Source organism: Balaenoptera physalus, assembly GCF_965194825.1.
Source record: "Balaenoptera physalus genome assembly, chromosome: 20".
NCBI lineage: Eukaryota > Metazoa > Chordata > Mammalia > Artiodactyla > Balaenopteridae > Balaenoptera > Balaenoptera physalus.
The window spans coordinates 24645141-24662205 of NC_138901.1; the positions used below are offsets into that span (position 1 = coordinate 24645141).

Below are 17065 nucleotides of genomic sequence, written 5' to 3' on the forward strand. Positions count from 1 at the left end.
CTCCCTGTTGCTCTCCCTGCCCGGGTGGGTGGCAGTGGAGACCTCCAGACCCCGGCACTGACCTCGATGAAGGTGCTGTTCCACACTCGTGCCTGCACTGTCACGTTGGTGATGACGGGGGCATCAGGAATCTGGCACTCCAGCCACACACAGCGCGTGTGGTCACTGCCACAGCTCTGAGGTGGGCAGGGAACACAGAACACGAGACAGTCTGGGTCTCTAGATTCTTCAGGCTTCGCCCCTGGCTTTGTCCCACCCATGGCTGACCTGAAGGGGCCTGCCCTAATCCCTTCACTCATGCACACTGCACTTACGTGTTTAAGGCACATTCTTTGGGCCAAGCATACATAGATGCCAGCGACAGGAAGAACGGGAAATCTGATCCTTGTTCGTGTAAATGGGGCCCAATCCCAAACGCCACCTTTCCAATGCCTTCCCACACTGAGCCTTTGCTCCTGCGGCTCCCTCTACTTGGAAGGCCACTCCTCCCTCTCTACCCAGCTAGACCTCAACTTGCTGCCCAGCCCTGCTCCCCTCTCCCTTCTGACAGAGGGCGCCCTGCACCCCATCTTCATCTTGCCTCTCCCCATTCCCAGCCCTAATGATCAAAGCTTTGAGCAGCTATATCACCCCCAACAGGTGGGGGCTCCTGGGAATAGAATCAGTATTTCTTCCTTTAGTCCACTGTACTGGCTGCTCCCCAACACAAGGCAAGGGCAGCGGGGTCCCTCTGAGGCCAGGAGGTGAGTCCCTCCCCCTGACTGGAGGCTCCTGGGCAGGAGGTGAGTCCCTCCCCCGACTGGAGGCTCCTGAAGGCAGGGGCCACATCACCTCATCAGACTGGGTTCTCCTGGAGCGTAGCACCTATCTCCCTTGCTTCGTGTGTCCCCAGGTGCCCACCCACCCTGTGATGGGTGGGCACAATCCCCTCCAACCTTGGCCTGGTCACTCACCAGCTGGATCTCAGACTTGGCTTTTTTGGCAGCAGCCAGAGTGACAGGCAGGGGGCCCTGGCCTCCCCCGGGGTCCAGCTGTCGCCGCCTGCGTTGTGGAGATGGCGGCCTGTCCCCAGGAACCTGAAGGGGGAAGAGGCAATTTGTTGGAGGGAGGATCAAAGGTGAGGAGAGGACGAAAGGGCAGGTGGAGGGGCAGGTCCCAGAGATGTAGGAGGGGAGGGAGAGGAAGACGCTGGCCTTTCTGCCCTGCAGCTTGCAAAGGAAATGAGATGCAAGTGAACGCTTCCCCTGGTGTCCTTACAGAGAGGGTGAGGTTGAGAGGGTTGACAAGGTCTCCAGGTGGCCGGCAGTGCCACGACCCATTGCCGTGGACCGTGATCTCCGTGGGGTACAGCAGCCACTTGCCATTGCTGACTTCATAGGGCCACTCCAGCCCCAGGACCAGGGTACCAAGGGCTGCCAGCCCTTCCCCCACTGGGCCCACCTGTGGGTACAAGGGGTGTCATGGCCACTGTCTCCTGGAAAACCACTTCCATCTCACCAGCCCCCACCCTCACACCCTCAGACCCTGGACCCAGATGTCCCCTTACCTGGAACTCATACTTGAGAGGGCTTCCCACATCCTCCACAGTTTTCATGCCAGACTCGCCCATCACTGTCCCCCCAAAGAAGCTTTGTAGCCGGTGACTCACCCTAGGGGTAAGAAAGATGCTGGAGTCACAGGGGATGGGAGGGGCCCTTGCCGGGGGGGGGGGCACCAAGGTTAACTACAACTCCTCTGATATCAGGCAGACCTGAGATAAACCCCAGCTCTAGCATTTACTAGCTGTATGGCCTCAAGCAAGTTATTTATCCTCTCTGAGCCTCAGTTTCTTCATCTGTAAAGTGGGGTTAATCTGTTAAGCAGGGTCACTATATAATGGGGCTGTTGTGAGAAGACAATGAGATGATGTATATAAAATCCTTAGCATTGTATATATGTGCCACATCTTCTTTATCCATTCATCAGTTGATGGACACTTAGGTTGCTTCCCCTAGAGTCTGTCATACAGAGTGAAGTAAGTCAGAAAGAGAAAAACAAATACCATATGCTAACACATATATATGGAATCTAAAAAAAAAAAAAAAAAAAATGGTCATGAAGAACCTAGGGACAAGACCAGAATAAAGACACAGACCTACTAGAGAATGGACTTGAGGATACGGGGAGGGGGAAGGGTAAGCTGGGACAAAGTGAGAGAGTGGCATGGACATATATACACTACCAAACGTAAAACAGATAGCTAGTGGGAAGCAGCCGCATAGCACAGGGAGATCAGCTCGGTGCTTTGTGACCACCTAGAGGGGTGGGATAGGGAGGGTGGGAGGGAGGGAGAAGCAAGAGGAAAGAGATATGGAGATATATGTGTATGTATAGCTGATTCACTTTGTTATAAAGCAGAAACTAACACACCATTGTAAAGCAATTATACTCCAATAAAGATGTTTAAAAAAAAAAATCCTTAGCACAACAAGCTCTCATGAAATGGTAGGGCCACACCAACACCTTAGCCCCAGAGTTTCTGATTCCTCCACTGCTACCTGCTTTGCAAGGAGACTAATAATAATAGTAACAGTAATGATAGTGATGTTGTTATATCTTGGCCTAAGGATTCCAAGCCAAGAGAGGTGTCTCAGAGGAGCTTGAGAGACACCTTAGGGAGGGGAGACCCTAGCTCAGGCCCAGCAGGTTGGGTTGGGGGGTGTGGTACCCACATGCTGAGCGAGGCCTGGAGCGTGTAGTCCACCAGCAGAGTCAGGGTCATGGGCGACAGGTCATCCTGGTGACTTGACCTGGGGAAAGAGTGCAGAGGGTAGGGGAGGAATGTGTCAGCTGAGGCTGGGGTGGGGGGGCCCAGGACATCTCAACCTTGACATAGACTGGCTTCTTGAGGTCACTCACGTGGAGAGCTGCAGCTGTGCCTGGAGTTCCCTTGTGTGCAGGGTCACCCCAATGACCTCGAAGGCGATGAGCAGCTCCATCTGCCATGAGGGTGAGGGAGGCAGAGAGGGGCGTTTGGGGCCAGGCAGGGGTGATGCCATGGGGAAGCGAGGGGCTGAATGCTACGCTAAGGAGTTGGTTCTCTGGCCTCCTCCTCCCATTCAGGGTGTGGTCTCCCACTGCCACCTGTCTCCACTCTTCCACCTTCCTAGCCTCATCTGTTTCCCTTTTCCCATTCTCTTCTGTTAGTAACAGCTCTGCTACTTTTGAGCCACATGACCTTGAGCAATCACTGAAATTTTCTAAGCCCATGTTTCCTTCCTGTAAATCAGCATCTACCTCCTCAGAAGGTTGTGAGAATTATATCATATAAAAGAAGCACAGCCTTGGGGTCAGGGCCTCGCACATAGTAGGTGCTCAGCAAAATCGGTTTCCTCACCTCCACCTCCTCTAGCTTTGTGCATAGCTCCCTAGTGGCCCCATTTTTCTGTCTCTGGGTCTCTCCCCACCCCCTACTGTATCCCCCCCTCCTCCACTCTGGCTCTTAGCTTCAAGGAAGCCTGGGAAGCAGGCAGGCAGAGTGAAGATACGGAACTCATCAGAGGAGTAGCCTGGGACCCACAGGGCTGGAAGGGTGTGGTCGGCGCTCACATTCTGGTTCCGTTTGAAGGGGTTCCCCAGCTCGCAAACGATGGTCTCGTTGGCTTGGCAGGCTCCAGCCTGAAGAAAGAAGACAAATCAGATCTGGGTGGTCAGACTAGGGCTTGTCCCGCCCCTCTCCTGTGGTACAGGGCCTGAAGCCCTAGAGGCCTGAGAACCGAGTTCCCCTAGCAGCAGAGACGCTGCAGGCACCTGAGGAAGCCCAGCCTAGAGGAGTTGGGGAGGGGGGGGAACACATGGCAAATGACAGCACATGTACACGACATGTATGAAGGATGCATATACATGGTGGAGCCGTGATTGGGCTCCGAGGGGGCGGAAGGCACTCACGGGGCGCACTGAGGACAGCAGCAGGGCGGGAGGCACCGCCAGGGTGAGCAGCGCCTCGTGGGCGTCTTCCCCAGCCCGCTCCCGGCTCGGGGTGTTGGTCAGGTAGATGCTCAGCAGCAGTTTTCGGAAGTCTCTATTGTACTGGAGCCTGAGAGGGGAGGAGCCCCGGGCTGAGCCCAAAGCCCCGCCTCCGGGCCCGCCCCAGACCTGTTAGGCCCCGCCCCCCAGAATAAAGCCCCTTTTCTGGCCAGGGAAGGCCAGTCTTACCAGCTCCCACCTCGCTAATTAAGGTCCCTCCTCTCCGGCTCGCCTCTCTCTGAGACCCCTCCCCTCAGATCTTACCAGTTCTCTCCCCTCTTCCAGACCAATAGGGCCCCGCCCCTCAATTCCCCAAAGCCTGTGAAGTCCGCCCCACCCTTGGCCAATCCCCGCGGTCCAGAGCGCACCTGCTCATCCGCTGCCCCAGCTCAGACACGAAGGCCGCCCGCATCTGCAAGTTGCTGTCGCACTTGTTGTCCGGCCCGCACTCCTTCTGGAACTGGACCTGGGGGTGGTCGGAGGCGTGGAGGGACCACCACCCACAGCGCCCTCTCGCCCCATAGCTCTCCGGGCCCCTGTCCTTCGGCCCCACCCACCTCCGTGTGGTTCTCCAGAGCCTGCGCCTGGTTGAGGACCGGGTAGGCGTCCAGGGACCGAAGCCCCAGTCGGGGGCGCTCAGGCATCCGCAAAGGTAAAGAGTAGTTCATGGAGATGATGATGGGTCGGAGTTTGTCACGGACGTTGTCCTGGGAAAGGAAGGTGAGCTGAACCCAGCTCTGCACTGCCCTCCAAACCAAGTTGAATCCTCACACCATTCTAAACCCCTAGGGAGGAGCTGAAGGCCCCCACCCCGCCTCAACCCTGAAAACCCCCTCTAAGGCTGAACCCCCTCCCGTCTGATCACCAAATTGACCCCACTGGTACCACCTTGACCCCCAAGTGAGAAGGTGGGGCTCCTCCTCTCCAGGGATCCCTCTGGGGGGAGAGTTGAGCTTCCCTTCATCCCTGGGGTTCCCAGGTTGAGTTCTCCCTTCTCACCCTGATGTCCCAGAGAGAGCCTGAGCCTGCCCCTACTAACGGATGCCTTTTCCCCAGAGGTGAGCTGAGGCAAGAATTTCACACCCCTCACTGTGGCCCCCATCCGCACTCCGAGGGTCTCTCTCTCCCCTCTACCATGGGCTGGGTGCTGTGCACTGTACCCTCTACTTACCTATGGCCTTCCAGGCCGACCTGCCACCTCTGTCTCTGGGGAGACCTCACTCCCTCACCCTTGACCTTGGGGACTCTGGCTACCTCTTCCTGGGACCATGGAGCCCATGTGCCACCCCTTGCCCCTCCCTCACCATCAGGAGCAGCTCCAGAGTCTGGCAGCGCATCTCGGGCATGGAGAAGAAGCCATGGAAGATAGCTGACTGACTGCGTGCAAAGCGGAGCCGGGGTGGGCGGCGGTCCCGGTCGGCCTCCAGAGTGTAGGCCAGGGCTGCAGGTGCACAGTGTGGTCAGCAAGTGACCAGGTGAGCATGCCCTCCCCCTCGCCCTGCAGCCCAGCACTCACTGATGTTCCGCCTGTAGTTGGGGTCCCCGGCACTCTGGTTGTAAGCAAAGCACAGCTCTACCTGCACACTGTTGAGGGTGGGGGACATGGAGGAGGGTCTGGTCACAGTGGGACCCAGATATCCAGGCCCTGGCTTTCACCCCCTTTCCTGGGCAAGGGGGAACAGGGCCCTTCAGGAAAAAGGCAGGGACAAAACTGGGGAGTCCACAGGGTTGGGCTGGGGTGTCCCTGGCCCCTTCCCTCCCCACTCTCATCAGAGCCATAGAAAACAGGGTTAGAGGGCACCAATGAGGAAACGGAGGCCCTGAGAGCAGAAGGAGTTGCCTGAAGTCATTAGTCAGTTGTTGGCCCAGCCCAGTCTTGGGCAGGATCCCCAGTCCAGATCTCCTTCCCCACCCCGCCCCCCGCTTCCCTGCCCTGTCTCCCCCTGCCTTCTGATCCAGGACCCTCATTCACACACAGACCTTGGGGTCAGCACCATCATTATTGTAACCATCTTAGCAACTAACATTTTTTGAGCACTTAGGGTTTATAGAGAGCCATGCTAAGGGCTATTTGTATATTATCTCATTTGATTATCACAGCAGCCCTGTGAATTGGTTATTAACTTTGTTTTATAGGCAAGGAATCTGAGATTCAGAGAGATTAATTTGCTCAAGGTGGCTCTCTCTCCTTCCCCACATCCCATCACTTAAGTGTCTTTCTCTTCCCTCCTCTTCCAGGATCTCACTCCCCAGAGCCCATCCCCACCACTGCAATGGGCATAGCTGGAATTTGAACCAGGCCGTCCAGAGCTCCCACTCCCAACCACCGTGCCCTATTGCCCCCACCCCCAATTCACCCATTACCTCCTGCAAGGAGTTTTGCTTTTTAATGAGGTTGAGTAGGGAGGGCCATGCTTACCCAAGAATCAACCCTTTAATGGTGGGATATCAGGAGTTGCCAGGGGAGGGTTTTGGGAGAGTCTTCCCATACATCAGGAGGAATGGGTGGGCAGGGGCCTGAGGGTCTCACCAGGAGGCGGCTGTGCAGAGTGCAGGGTCCAGTACAGATGGCCTGGCCACCAAGGTCCTGTGGAGGATGTTGATGACAGGCCGGGCCCTGCATAGAAAACCCACAGACATCAATGCCTCTGGCCTGTCCCAGGCCAGGCTGGGGTCGGGGCTCAGGTTTGCATGGACATGACGCTGAAGGTGCACAGAGCTGGGGCTCCACACAGACAGGGATGGCGGAGAGAAAGGCCCCCATCCACTGTTGCCCTGGCTCACCGCAGCAGCACGATGTGGTCTGACAGGCTCCCCACCAGCAGGTCTGGGTAGAAGTTCTCATCCACATCCATCTGCCCACTCAGGGAGTAGCCAAAGGTGGCCAAGCCAGGCAGTCCCAGCTTCTCTCCGTGTATTACCTGGAGGCAGAGGGAAGTGGTGGGGACAGGCTCTGGGGTAGGCTCCAGGGAGTGGGGCCCAGGGGGAATAGGGAGGGGTGGATGAGGGAAAGGAGGAAGGGCCCCTCCATCCCTGTCCATCCATACCTGCTGGGGCTGTCTGAGGAGCCCCCTGGAGCTGCCGTGGTAGATGTACACTTTGCCCAAGCCCTCAAAAGGGGCTCCCACAGCAACGTCTGGGGAAGAGAGACGGTACAGGGTCACCCCGTGTACCATGGGCCCCACAGTTCCCCAACCCTGTGCTCCAGGCCACAGAGCCCAGCATGGCATTGACCTCCCTGTCAGACAGTGCTCAGAGCATCAGGGAACAGAGCTCTGTGGCTCAGGAGTAAAACTGGGACCACTGGGCGCCCAATTGCCTCTTCTATATGAGGGAAATTAGGCCCAGGAGAGGGAAGTGACTTACCCAAAGTCACACAGCAAGTTAAAGTCTCTGGCAGGCCTCAACCCCAGATTTCTGACCACTGGCTGTTGTTTGTTTTCCCTTATTGCAGTGCGTTCCTTCTCCCCCACCAACCGCCCCTCCAGACACCGGGTTCTTCTAATGACGTTTACCAGCAGGGTCACAGAAGCAGGTGTTCCCCATTGGTGACTCTGCCACGCAGTTATCAAGCACTCATCTCATCCAATCCTCACGAGAGTACTGGCAGTAGGTACTACTTTTTTTTTTTTCTCTCTCTTGGCAGAAGGTACTACTGTCCCCACTTCATAGATGAGGAAAAAGGCTCAGGAAACCCAAAGTCACACAGCTAAGGAGTAGAGAAGAGGCTCTAAGCCCATGTCTGTCTCTGTGTGGGGGCTGGGATTTTAATCACAACACTCTAGTGAACGTTACTTGTTAAAATGGTCAGGCTTTTTAATTCGAACCATTATTTCCACAAATAAATCCAAAACGTTTTGTCTTCTTAAACTTTCTAGTTTTCTGCTTTTGATCTGATAAGGTCTAGGTAACCAGAAAGCCAAGCTTGTTAGAAAAGGAAAAGTAAGTAGGTCCTGAGTGACAACTGGGCAACTCTTCTATCAGTAAGTGCTTGGGCTTCATTAACTGGAGTTTCTAGCACCCGTTTGGTCTCTTTAGCGGCGCCTCTGCCTTCCTTTTGGTTTTCAGGTATGTTCTGGGAAGTTGAGGTTGTCAGAGAAATGATTTACGGGTACGCCAGGTGATCCCGTGGCAACCAGGCTCAACCCCTTGATTTGTCCCTCTCCTTGATACACCAGGTCGGATTGGTCCCCAAGTCCTGCAGAGCACTAATGACATCCCCTATATCTGGGACTTCTACCTTGTCCCAGTGCTTAACGTCCCACACCTGATATACTATATTCTTGATCTTAACACCCCCAGCCTTGCTCCCCACATCCATCCATCCCACATCTCCCTCCAGAATCATCTTGCAAGGTACCAAGCTATCATATCAAATCCCTGCCCCCAAATCTTTTTAGACACCCCTCTGCCATAACCCAAATATAAAGCCCTAGTTTTTCTGCCTGGCTTTCAAAGCGTCCACCCCACCCCTACACTACCTCTCCAGCCTCACCTCTGATGTGAACAACCCACACCTACTAGATTTGAGCACATCAGGCAAGTGTACCACGCTCATATAGTGCCCCTTCTCTTCCCTCCACTCCTCCAGGAGGTCTACCAAGCTCGCCTCTGTGGGGGCTCCCTTTGCACGCTGTGTCTCCAGCACTGCTGTGAGCTCCCCAGGCCTGGGCCCCAGCCTGTCTTCTCTTCGGACCCTGTCAAGCCTGGTATGCAGCTGGCTCTCAGTCAGTGGATGCTGGGGCAGGAGTGTTGGCTCATACCCTGGAATCCATCCTGGTTGATATCACCGATGCTTGCCACGGAGAAGCCAAAGGCAGAGCGACTGGGGCCGTGAAGAAGGAGGGAGGGGTGGGCCGGGAAGGAAGTGCCTGCCTGGTTCATGAAGACATAAATGGCACCCCCTACCTCCTCTTTCCTCTCAAAGTAATAGGGGGCACCCACCAGGAGGTCCTGCCACCTGCACAGGAGAGAAGAAGGTGGAGATGGGACATGCAGCATAACTCTTATTTAGCAGACACAACTGTGCCAGGCAGGGCACATGACTCTACAAATGGCGCCTCTGGCCATAGGTCGTTGGAAGGACAAGGAAGTGTCATTGTGACCCGTCTAATAGAAAACACATGTGTGGAGAAGCCATGTAGACACAGATCACACCCAAACAGCCCACATCCACTAGAGCCATACAAATGACAGGCATAGACGAGGAGATGCAAGCCTCATGAAATTGACATGCAAGCACCCAGAATCCCATAAAGTCTGATTGCAAATCAACATGCAAAATTGACTAGCAAATCCCTGCAAACAGCATGCAAAGAAATGCACAATTGCAAACCTCCATTTCTCTGCCCTGGTTTGGGCAAGCCCGCCCCCCTCACCATTCTCCTGGCCCCAGAGAAATGTCCCTGGATTCTCACCCATCATTGTTCAGGTCTGCCAGGGCAATGGCGCTGCCAAAATAGGCGCCCACCTGCCTGCCCTCCAGCACCTGCCTCCTCCGCAGGTCTCCACCTGCCTCCTGGCTCAGCAAAAAGACAGCGCCCACATGTTGGTGCCGAGGGGCACCCGTCACAATGGTGGTGTTCGTGGGGTGCAGGATGGCACTGCCCACCTGCATCGTGTAGCCTGGGAAGCGGGGAAGGTGGTCAATCAAGGCTCCAGTAAGTTTTGTCCCCTTCTACTCTGGACCCATCTCCCAATATCCCCCCATTATCTTCTATTCCTCTATTCTAAGTTGGGCAAGAAGGTGGACCTTGGATGCCCAGCCCCCAGTCCTGCCTGCACACTGGACCGTGAGCTCCACGAGGGTCATGACTCTGCATCTTGGGGGCATACAGGTGGTGGTCAATAATTGTGTGCTAGCTGAACTAAATGCCGCTAGTCGCACTGCACCCTGGCCTCACTCTTCCACCAGACACTGAAGGTGAGAGGGCCACTGAGCCCCTTTCCTCCTCTCCACCCAAAGGGCCACCACAACTGGACTCACCAATGTAGAGGTTGCCTTGGTCCCCTGGGTCCTTGTAACTATATTCGGATAAATCCCAGTCCTTCCGCTGAATCATGTAGCTGTTTCCTTCACAAGGATTTGAGGAGGGGGAGTATAAGTCACCACTCCTTTCCTCCACTCTGTCCAGGCCCCCCACCTCCAGATAAGGATAATAATAACCCCTTTTATTTGTGAGTACTTTGCCATTTGCAAATCACTTCCTCTTTATTTTAACAATTCTGTGAGGTAGAATGATGACCCCATTTTGCAGATGAGAAAAGTGAGGCTCAGGGATGGAGAGCTAGTTGTCCAGCTGGAATCCAGTCATCCAGGCACCCGGATACTAGATGACATTTCCCTCACCCTAGACACCAAAGCCAGACTCCACACCATTATCTCCTCCTAATCCTGCCCCCAAACTCAGGCTGTCTACCCCTACCCTGCTCCCCAGGGCTGCTGCTGGAGAGTACCTGTGGCCCTGCCAAGATTCTAAAGGACCAAGGGGTGGGAGGTAAGACTAGCGGTGAGCAGAGGCCTCGGCCTCAGGCAAGCCTAGAGCTGTGACTACGCCCTGGGCTACCTGTTGGTCAAGAGGACAAAATAAATAAATCATTGCGATGTAACATAGAGCATAAGAAATATAGTCAATAATAATGTAATCACTTTGTATGGGGACAGATTGTTTCTTCACTTATAGGGGTAATCATTTTATAATGTACTTAAATGTTGAATCACTATGTTGTACACCTGAAACTAACAAAATATTGTATGTCAACTATACTGCAATTCAAAAAAACAAAACAAGATTCTGGGCTCCCTCTGTCTGTTGATTCTGCAATAGTAGGTGCAGTAAGGGAAAAGGGGCCACTGTTGCTACAGCCTATGTGGTGGAGAGAGGCAGGTGGAGGGGGTGTGAGCCGTCAGACTCCTGAGAGGCAGTATGTGGTGTGGCAGATACAAGCATGACTTTGGATACAAGGAAATCTCTGCAGCCCTCCCAAAAGATTGCCCTGTATGTACTGACATGAAAAGATGCCCACAGTTTATTGATATGTGAAAAGGAAGTAGCAGAACAGTATGTTTAATGTGATTTTGTGTGTGTGTGTGTTAAGATACCTATACATTCTAAAATAAGTCTGGAAGGATCCACAAGACACTTAGCCGTATACACTGGGAAATGGGACAAGGAAGATGGGGGAGAAGAAGGGCACTTTTCCTCTTTATTTTACTGTACCATTTAGTAGTTGTACCAGGAATGTGCTTTATTTTTTAAGTTTTTAAATGGTTAACCCGGAGTCAGATGGACCTGCATTCCAATACAGGTTTCAGAACTTACTGTTGGCCTTGGGTGATTTACTTCACCTCCCTGAGGCTCAGTTTTCTGTAAAGTGAGTATAATAATACTCGTATTTTAAGATTAATTACGATAATAGGTGTAAAGCCTCTGGTACCTAGTAAGCACTTTAAAATAGCAGAGGTCGAGGTAGCTGCTGATGTTGGCAAACGAATGCTCTCCTCTGCCCTCTCGTGTAGAGGGTCTGGCAGGCTGCCCCAGGGCCTAACAGGGGTGGTGGCCTCTGCTCCTCTTCCCTTCCCCCACGGTCCCCACCTTTCCAGTTGTAGGCACCAGGAGCGCCGAAGTACACAGTGTTTTGGGTGAAGCCGCCGCTGGCGCCCAGCTGGCACATGCCGGTCTCCAGGTAGTCGGTGTTGCTGTTGCACATCTCGTTGTGGTAGGTCTGCCAGTCATCACCGGGGTCCAGCTCCAGGTCGTTGCCCCTCACATAGCACTTGCCCACCATGCGCCGCTGGTCCTCCGACCCCGACCACAACACCTGGGTGTAGCGGTGGGCACAGACCTGGGGACCCCAGCCCCCACCAATGCACACAGCTGAGCCCGCGGCAGGGACTCAGGAGCAGTGTCTCCACAGCCCTGTGCACCTCTGGCTTTGCAGGAGATTAGCGGAAAGAGGTCTCCCGGCTTTTCTTTCTTCCCACAGTGATGCCTGGACCTGCATTGCCTTTCCAGAATTCAAAAACCTGCTCTGAAGGCTGGGAACACTTTTTGGAAGACCAGAAGGTACTGGATTTGAGAGTGGCTTAGAGATCTTGGCAAAACAAAAAGGGAAAAGGATGAGGGAATGTGGGGTTCAGGCCCTTGGGTCTAAAAGGAGCTAGACACAGAGCAGGTTAGGAATTTGCTTCTCTGCTGTCCCCTGATGACCTTGCCCTCTTAATGAAAGGATCAATATTAGAATAACAACAACAACCATAGCAGCAGCGGCTAACACTTACTGAGTGCTTACTGTATGCCAGACACAAGTCTGAGCTCTTCACCTATTAATTCTTTTAAGCCTCCTACCAGCCCTATGGAGTAGGGATAAGTATCTTCCCCATTTTAGATAAGGAAACTGAGGCACAGAGAACTAATAAACCTGCTTAAGATCTCACATCTAGAGAGAGGCAGGGGATATTCAAACGAAGGCTGTCGGGCTCCGGGGTCTGAGCTCTTAAGTATCAGGCTGTGCCGCCTCTCTTGAAGCTTCTCCCTGCACGTGGGAGGTGCTCCATAAAGAGTTATTGGGCAAATCAATCAGAATAGGGTATTTGTAAAACAGCCCGGGGCCAGGGGAAACCCAGAACCAGGCCTAGTTCTTGTTTGCTTGCCATTTGTGTCCCCGTCCAGCTGTGAGCCAAACTCACGCTCGTGCTGGCCTGAGCCTGTCCCGGGTCACTGCAAAGTTTGTAGTGCGGGCTCAGTGCAGGGCACGAAGGACGTGCTCACCAAAAACGGACTGAATGAATGGATGGGTGAGCAGAAAACTGCTGAAGGACCCAGGATCTAGAACTGACTTAAGTGGAAACCTGGACCCACACCACCCTTAACAAAAGACTAAAAAGGGTGTTTCAGTGAACTGGTCAAACCCGGAGCTGATGACAGTGTTCAAAGGTGACGGCTATGGGGGTGACGGTTGACTGGAAAGGAGCGGGCTTTCTGGAATGATGTAAATGTGCTATTTCTTTAATGGGTGTTGGTTACACAGTGTTATAATTTGTCAAAACGCAACTGAAGCAAAATCTGTACATTCACTGTATGTAAATGTTACATGAATTTAAAGATGAAAAATAAATTGTCTATCTGGGACTCAGAAATTGAGATCCCAGGAGCCAGCACCGATGAATGCGGGCAGGAGGTGACAGCTGACAGCAGGGAGCGGCCCCCAAACCCCAGCCGGGTGAGCTGGGGCGGCAGGGCTGCACCTCTTCCGCCAGCCGGTCTCCCCGGAAGGAGGGGAGGAGCGCGCCCAGGCCGCACTGCCTGAGGCCCTCTCTGCCCTTTCCATCTCGCAGTTCCCTCAGCTCATTCCTACGAAGGGTGAGCACCAACCCCCCCCCCGGGGGTGGCAGTGGGTGATTCAGACAGGACCCAGGCTGGCCCTTGGAGAGCGCCAGACACCCTCCCCACCCCCACCCCCTGCTACAAGTGCAGGATGAAGGGACACACATGCCGTGGAGACATACAGCCACAGAAATGGACATTTGCAAGGCTCCAGCGCATGCACAACGGACCCTTCTCCTGCCCTCTGCTTCCCTCCGAAGCTCCTGGGAGATGAAGGAGAGGGCTGGAGGGGGCGGGGACCGACGGTGAGCGCCCACTTACCAGGACTCTGCCTGCAGGGCCCTGGCTGGCCACAGTCACCCCGAGCCACATGTCCTCAATAATGTGATGGTCAGGGTCACCTGTGGGCATGAGAGGGGTCATGAGCCAGGGCACCTCACCCCACCCTCCCAGCGTCCAGAGCCTCCAGAGGGCAGGGGTTGGTCCCTCCCAGATCTTCCACTCCAGCAGGGCAGCCCTCCCTCCCCGCCTTCTCCAGCCCATCATAGTCGGAGCTCCACAAATCCCATCTGGGCCCACTCTCCTCTAGGACCCCCTCTTCCCAGCTGGGCGAGAAGGGACTAGAAGCTCCCCAGGTGAGCCTCCTGTCTCTTCCGGTCATTCTCTCTGTGCTACCCCCTCCACCAGGCTCCTGACCCAGTGCCAATTCCCAGGCCCTCTCCTCACTTTTCTCTGCAATGTCCATCCGCTCACAGTCGTCCTTGTGGGCAGTGAGTGGGCACAGGTACACAGCACCGGTCTGGTTGGTATAGCCATCAGGCACAGCAAGGTCCCGGGGGGCGCCAGCCAGGAGCCTGGGGGCAAGAAGGTAGGTAGACCCGGGCTCACAGTCTCCAAAGCCCGCTTCAAACAACTCCCTGCTCAACGTGCATGGGCCAAGCATCTGCTCTGTGCCAGGCTCTGCCGTCGGGAGATGAATGGCTCCCCGCCCCTGCCCTCGAGGAGTGCCCAGGGTAGGGGAAGGCAGGCAAGGAGACAGACACCTGTGGTCAGTGCCTCATGAGAGGAAAGCAGGGAGCAAACCAGCCCAGACTCTGCATGGGGGGCAATCAGGGAGGCCCACAGAAGAGGGGACCCTGGCCTGAGTCTGATGACCAGGGCTTACCAGGTGAAGAAGGGGAGGAGGGGCTCTGTAGGCAAAGGTCTGGCATGTGCAAGAGCCAGGAAGTATGAGCAAGAGAGTGACTCAGGGGGGCTTCCCTGGTGGCGCAGTGGTTGAGAATCTGCCTGCCAATGCAGGGGACACGGGTTCGAGCCCTGGTCTGGGAAGATCCCACATGCCACGGAGCAACTAGGCCCGTGAGCCACAATTACTGAGCCTGCGCGTCTGGAGCCTGTGCTCCGCAACAGGAGAGGCCGCGATGGTGAGAGGCCCGCGCACCGCGATGAGGAGTGGCCCCCGCTTGCCGCAACTGGAGAGGGCCCTTGCACAGAAACGAAGACCCAACACAGCCATAAATGAATAAATAAATAAAATAAATAAACCCAAAAGTTAAAAAAAAAAAAAAAAAAAGAGAGTGACTCAGGGATCTGCAAGGCCCTCGGTACAGCTGGAGGCCAGAAACACGGGGAGGGACAAGAGGCAGGGTGCGAAAGGGAGCCATGGAGGGATTTTAAGCAAGGGAGCGACATGGCCAGATCTGGGTTTTGGAAGGACTGTTTTGGCATCTGAGTGACATAATCAGATCTGGGTTTGGGAAGGAATGCTTGGCCTCTGAGATGAAGGTAGGGGGGAAGAGAGCAAGGCTGGAGGAGTCCTGGCACAGGGTTCAACTTGCAGGGGCTTGAGGAGAGGATGTGTGAGGTGGTGGGGAGGGGTGGGTGCTTGGAGACCTGGGTCCTACCTCTTTAAGCCATCTGAGGACTTAGATCTGGGGGCGGGCCCTGAAGAATGTGGGCAGGAAAGGACAACTGACCCTAAACCAGAGCTGGGTGAGCTGAGGTCAGCAGGGCCCTTAAGTGACCTGGGCGATGTCTACTCTCCCGCTTCCTACCATGTTGAGACAGACATATGAGGTATAGGGGTGGTGGCAGGGGAGCTGGGTACCTGACACTTTGGACAATGTGGCCCCAGGGCAGAGTTCTTGGCTGGTGGGCATGAGAATGGGGATGGGTGAGGACTATAAATCACCTTGTCCCAGCCTGCCTGGAACCCATCTTTAGGGACACCAACTGCAAGTCCCTGCAAGGATTCTTAGGGCTCTAGCAGCCCTTCCCATACCAGAGAGGTGACTAGAGGAGAGGAAGGCGGGTGATGAGCCTTGAAATATTATCTCAAAAGACAGTTCTTGGACCACCAGAATCAAAAATCCCTGCGATATCTGTTAAAAAGGCAAATTCCTCAGCCCACCACAGACAACCTGAATTGAATCTGGGGGTGGAGCCCTGGAACCTGCATAATTAACATGCATCCCAAATATTCACACCACAGTTTGAGAACCCAGCTCTACCACCCCTTGCTCTCCCAGCATCATCTGTCTGCAGCCTCTGGACGTTCTGCCAAGACCACCTCCTCAGTCCTGCTGGACCCAGCCTCCTGGGTGGCAGGCACCTCCTAGGTAGGTACCCCTCCATCCGGCCCCAGCAATGCTGTCACCTGAGGTGCCCAGCTCAGAACTTGAGTGCCAGGCCCCCTGCCAGAGTCTGGATGTGCAGAGCAACAGCCCTGCCTGCAGCTCCTGCCTGGGACCTGAGAGTGAGGGCTGCAGGGAGTGGGCAGGGCAGGGCCTGGGCATGCCAGGGCCTGGGTGCCTCGGCCCACTGGGTGTCAGGAATGCGCTGCCTGGGGGTGCCGGGAAGGGGACCTCTGCCTGCACCTCACACCTCAGCTCAGACCTCACCCTGGGGAAGGGTTCCTGGGGGCAGGGGTATAGCTTCTCTAAGCAGAGCAGGGCTGGGAGCTCCGGCAGAAAGGCTGGCAGGGGGCCAGTGTGGCAGCCAGGCCCTGTTAGTCACCCTCTGTCTGGGCTGGGGAGGGTGCCTAGCGAGTCCGCTGCCTGACCACCCATGGACATCTGCCCCCAGCCGGACAGGTGCGAGAGGGGAGCTGCTGCCTGTGGGAAAGAAATATCTCAGCCTTGGAGCTGAAGGGCCTGGTTCTAGGTTTGTTCTGCCTCAAGGGACAATTTCTTTTCCCTCTCTGAGCTGTGAGTGTCTCATCTGTAAAATGGGACAGCAGCTGTCCCACCACCCTCCAGGGTTGTTGGGGGAAAAAGTGGGTTCATTCTTTGAAAGGGCCTCCTGACTATGAAGCCGAGGCCAACGTGAGCACTGTCGTTCTGCTTTCTTGTGGCACCAGGACTGGCCCTAGCACACCCCCAGGCCTTGCTCCGGGGACCCAGGAATTTCTGCCCCACTGGGTTAGGGGACCTGAGGCAGAGCACACAGAGCAGACTAGTTCAGGTGTTTAGATGGGGCAGAGGATGAGACAGAAGTAACACTTCCACGGCCTAAGGCAATCAGTCAGGTGGGGGTGGGGCACTGGCAGCTAGTCATTCTAGGGTGGGAGCTCAGATTTGGCTGGAGGTGGCAGCTGGGGGTTGGCTACAATGAACTTGAAGGGGTGGGTCCAGGCCTCAGTGGGCAAGGGGTCCCTGGAGAGCCCACGTTGCATTCCAGGGCGTGCAATGCAAGGGAAGTGTTGCCTTGCCTACAGCTCTCCGGGCGCAAGTTGT

At 55.1% G+C, this 17065-nt stretch overlaps 1 protein-coding gene across 3 annotated transcripts in view; it reads right to left on the reverse strand.

Annotated features, from left to right (window-relative positions):
- Positions 1-17065, reverse strand: part of ITGA3 (integrin subunit alpha 3) — a 29590-nt gene that overhangs the window by 6852 nt on the left and 5673 nt on the right. For all 3 annotated transcript variants that reach the window (XM_082441725.1, XM_082441726.1, XM_082441724.1), the window contains 21 exons: positions 14058-14185; positions 13653-13732; positions 11601-11850; positions 9992-10078; positions 9423-9630; positions 8769-8965; positions 7053-7141; positions 6790-6926; positions 6536-6622; positions 5522-5589; positions 5310-5446; positions 4563-4712; positions 4374-4471; positions 3928-4075; positions 3589-3657; positions 2899-2978; positions 2712-2789; positions 1547-1649; positions 1258-1440; positions 954-1076; positions 63-176 (listed from right to left, as the gene is read on the reverse strand). In XM_082441725.1, the coding sequence (XP_082297851.1) occupies positions 63-176; positions 954-1076; positions 1258-1440; positions 1547-1649; positions 2712-2789; positions 2899-2978; positions 3589-3657; positions 3928-4075; positions 4374-4471; positions 4563-4712; positions 5310-5446; positions 5522-5589; positions 6536-6622; positions 6790-6926; positions 7053-7141; positions 8769-8965; positions 9423-9630; positions 9992-10078; positions 11601-11850; positions 13653-13732; positions 14058-14185 (2614 nt within the window). The remainder of the gene's footprint in view (positions 1-62; positions 177-953; positions 1077-1257; positions 1441-1546; positions 1650-2711; positions 2790-2898; positions 2979-3588; positions 3658-3927; positions 4076-4373; positions 4472-4562; positions 4713-5309; positions 5447-5521; positions 5590-6535; positions 6623-6789; positions 6927-7052; positions 7142-8768; positions 8966-9422; positions 9631-9991; positions 10079-11600; positions 11851-13652; positions 13733-14057; positions 14186-17065) is intronic.